Source organism: Solanum verrucosum, unplaced genomic scaffold (assembly GCF_900185275.1).
Source record: "Solanum verrucosum unplaced genomic scaffold, falcon-dt-bn FXZP01001330.1, whole genome shotgun sequence".
NCBI classification, from domain to species: domain Eukaryota; kingdom Viridiplantae; phylum Streptophyta; class Magnoliopsida; order Solanales; family Solanaceae; genus Solanum; species Solanum verrucosum.
Window position 1 is genome coordinate 50,749 of NW_026019511.1, and position 3,903 is coordinate 54,651.

Genomic DNA, 3,903 nt, shown 5'->3' on the forward strand with positions numbered 1-3,903 from the left:
TTCAGAAAAGCCCAACCAAACATGTTGAGGTCTTTCTTTAGTAATATCTATTTGAACTCTAACCTTAGCAACACTTTCCCTAGTTTTTTGCATGGTCGCAGAGTCCAAATATAATGCCTTACCAATAGGGGACAGTAGGGGAGTTAGTATGTCCATATAATGACAATGCCAAGGGAGCTCCGGCAAGGTAATCCAAATGGGGACAATGGGTGTTTCCTCCGCCGGTTTGAATGTTGGAGTCCACATTTGTAATTTCATCGACTGACCTGCAATATACATTTTTTGCTTTTCCATACAGAAATATGATCAGCTTCATTATCTAAGTCAATGTAAATATTCCTTGAATTAAAATGGGCTATCTTGACACCACCCGTAAGTTGAGTTTGCGCAATAAAACTCTTTCTAATAGCTTCCATTTTCGGCATAGCATTGAGGAATTTGCCCACCAAGGTAATCCTCTTCATAGAAAGTGATAGACGGATATCCTTGGCGAGTGGTGATAATAGGCTGGTCGATGATCATGGGAGTTGCATTTTTCAGCTGGTTAGCTCTAAGTCTAGTGGCTAGAGATTGAGTCACGGTGGAAGGGGCAGGATCAGGGATTTGCTGGTGGTTGTTCTTGTTAACCGAATTGCTGACAGGGGTTTTTTTCAAGGTTTGTTCGACGTTGTTTTGGGTTATTTTTTGCTGGACAGGACGATAGACATCAAAGTTGGAGGAGATCTTTATAGGAGGAGGGATTTTAGAGTTCATTTGATTATTGTCTTTATGGCCCTGCTGATCAACTCCACCATTTCCATTAGTTTGCATCAACAAACCATCATTCTCAATCACAATTTGATTACTATTAGTATTATGATCTAAGTTAACAGATTTACCTGCCTCCTTGCTGCTGTTGGTTTGTTGATTTCGTTCTTCCTCCTCGCAATGCTGTGTGGTGTTGTCCTTTGAACTGATTTTGTCCTTTGCTTGCCAAATGAACTTCTCCCCATTGTTATGTTGTTTATCCATGAATGTTCCAAGTTGTTCATTAGAATTTGGCATCTTCTTTATTTGGTTCTGCTTAGTTGCTGCAGATCGCTCAACTTGCAGATTTTTTTTCACATTTTCATCTGTGATTGCCTTTGCATTCCTCTTCATTTGTTCTTGGTTCATATCTTCAAACATCTGATTTGGTGTATGCATTGTATTTTGATTGTTTCCTTGATTCATCTTGCTCAACACCCTTACTGATTCTTGCTCTTCCTCACTGATATGCTCCTTTGAATGTGATGCCTCTTTGCCCTGAAAATTAGAAGAATTGCAATTGTTATTTTCATGTTGAGTAGTTGGTATTGTTACCTCAGGGTTGTTGTCCTTGTCACACTGAGTATTTTGGTGTTCAGCTTTATCTCCATTGTTGATCGGAGCTCCGGTGACTTTTCCATAATTAGTGTGTCCTGCGATTTCACCGTTAAAACTCGTCGAGATTTCAGTAAGATGTACATCAAGACCTGGGGAAGATTCCCCAGTGGTCGAAACCTCTTTATTTCCATCGGAAGTTGTTCGAATATGGCGGCGCGTCTGAGGCAATTTCTCGACGATTTCTACAGAAATCGCCTTCACAGATCTCCCAATTTGCTCGATGGAATCTTGTGACTTTTGGCTTGTAACTAGATCTTTAGATGGGGATTCATTATTCCTGGTTAAATTAACATGAATCAAACCAGATTGGTCTAAGGAAATAATTTTTCGTGCCCAGTCCAGTTCCTCTTCCGAGATCGCGACGTGGATCGCCTCAATGCGTCGCAATTTTGAGGAATTGTCTGATGATTTTGGTGAAGCGCCCAATTAGGGTATGTAGCTATTGGAGTTCCGCACCACCTGGACCTGGTCCGGTGGTAAGAGCTGCTTCTCCGGCGGCTCTACAGCCATTCCAGTGAACTGCTGTTCCTAGTACCATTGGAGAGAATTTTAGAGAGATAATTTTTAGAGAGAGAAAAAATTCAAGAAATGGGATGGCGATAGGGTATAAGGTTTATGGTTTATGGTTTAGGGTTTACAATTTTGGGTTTAGGTATTAGTGTTTACGATTTAAGATTTCGAGTTTATGGTTTAAAGTTTAGATTTTAGGGTTTATGGTTTAGGTTTAGGGTTTAGGATTAATTGTTTAGGTTTAGGGTTTAGGATTAATGGTTTAGGGCTAGGGTTTACGGTTTGGGGTTTATGCTTTATGGTTTAGGATTTAGGGTTTCAAGTTTAAGGTTTGGGATTTACGGTTTAGGTTTTAAGGTTTAGGGTTTATGATTTACGGTTTAGGTTGTATAGTTTAGGGTTTAGGGTTTAGGGTTTATGGTTTATGGTTTGGAGTTTATTGTTTAGGGTTTAGGGCTTAGGGTTTAAGGTTTAGGATTTAGGCTTTAGAGTTTACGGTTTAGTGTTTTTTGTTTTGGATTTAGGGGTTAGGGTTTAGTCGTTAGGGTTTAGGGTTTATGGGTTTATGTTTTAGGGTTTAGGATTTTGGATTTATGGTTTAGGGTTACGGCGTATGTTTTATGGTTTCGAGTTTAGAGTTTATAGGGTTAGGGTTTAGGCGTTAGGGTTTATTCTTTACGGTTTAGGGTTTATGGCTTCAAGTTTAAGGTTTGTGATTTAGGGTTTAGGTTTCAAAGTTTAGGGTTTAGGATTTACGGTTTACGGTTTAGGAGTTAGGGTTTAGGGTTAGGATCTAGGTTTTTATGGTTTAGGGTTTAGGGTTTAGGATTTAAGGGTATAAGGTTTATGGTTTATGGTTTACAGTTTTGGGTTTAGGTATTAGTGTTTACGATTTAGGATTTCGAGTTTATGGTTTAAAGTTTATATTTTAGGGTTTATGATTTAGGTTTAGGGTTTAGGATTAATTGTTTAGGTTTAGGGTTTAGGATTAATGGTTTTGGGCTAAGGTTTACGGTTTAGGGTTTAGGGTTTTGGGTTTATGGTTTAGGGTTTAGAGTTTAGTGTTTAGGGTATAGGGTTTAGGGTTTAGGGTTTAGGGTTTAGTGTTTAGGGTTTAGGGTTTAGGGTTTAAGGTTTATAGTTTAGGGTTTAGAGTTTTGGGTTTAGGGTTTATGGCTTAGGGTTTAGGGTTTATGGCTTAGGATTTAGGGTTTAGGATTAATGGTTTAGGGCTAGGGTTTACGATTTAGGGTTTAGGGTTCTGGGTTTATAGTTTAGGGTTTAGGGTTTAGTGTTTAGGGTATAGGGTTTGGGGTTTAGGGTTTAGTGTTTAGGGTTTAGGGCTTAGGGTTTAGAGTTTAGAGTTTATAGTTTATAGTTTTGGGTTTAGGGTTTATGGCTTATGGTTTAGGGTTTATGGATTTGAGTTTAGCATTTAGGGTTTTGAGTTTAGAATTCAATGTTAACGGTTTACGGTTTAGTTTTAATGTTTAGGTTGTACAATTTAGGGTTTAGGGTTTATGGTTTATGGTTTGGAGTTTATTGTTTAGGGTTTAGGGCCTAGGGTTTAAGGTTTAGGGTTTAGGCTTTAGAGTTTAGGGTTTAGGGTTTATTGTTTAGGATTTACGGGTTAGGGTTTAGTGGTTAGGGTTTAAGGTTTATGTGTTTAGGGTTTAGGGTTTAGGATTTTGGATTTAGCGTTTAGGGTTAGGGTGTATGTTTTATGGTTTCGAGTTTAGAGTTTATAGGTTTAGGGTTTAGGCGTTAGGGTTTATGCTTTATGGATTAGGGTTTAGGGCTTCAAGTTTAAGGTTTGGGATTTAGGGTTTAGGTTTAAAGGTTTATGGTTTAGGATTTACCGTTTACAGTTTAGGATTTCGGGTTTAGGGCTACATCTTGGTTTTTATGGTTTAAGGTTTAGGATTTAAGAGTATAGGGTTTAGGGTTTATTGTTTAGGGTTTACAGTTTAGGGTTTAGGGATTAGTGTT

General features: G+C 38.3%; 1 protein-coding gene across 1 annotated transcript; it reads right to left on the reverse strand.

The window, feature by feature from the left end:
* Positions 1-402: 402 nt before the first annotated feature.
* Positions 403-1,942, reverse strand: LOC125806777 (uncharacterized). Its single transcript, XM_049495626.1, has 2 exons — positions 1,864-1,942; positions 403-1,805 (listed from the first exon to the last, which is right to left on the reverse strand). Exons 1-2 carry the CDS (start codon positions 1,940-1,942, stop codon positions 403-405), a joined length of 1,482 nt encoding a protein of 493 aa, XP_049351583.1.
* Between the last annotated feature and the right edge of the window lie 1,961 nt (positions 1,943-3,903).

Excerpts from the sequence above, each read along its gene's own strand:
- LOC125806777 (XM_049495626.1), bottom strand. The coding sequence starts at position 1,942 with ATGGTACTAGGAACAGCAGTTCACTGGAATGGCTGTAGAGCCGCCGGA. Across the intron at positions 1,806-1,863 it reads TACCACCGGACCAGGTCCAG|ACAATTCCTCAAAATTGCGA; the intron begins GTGGTGCGGAAC and ends CAAAATCATCAG.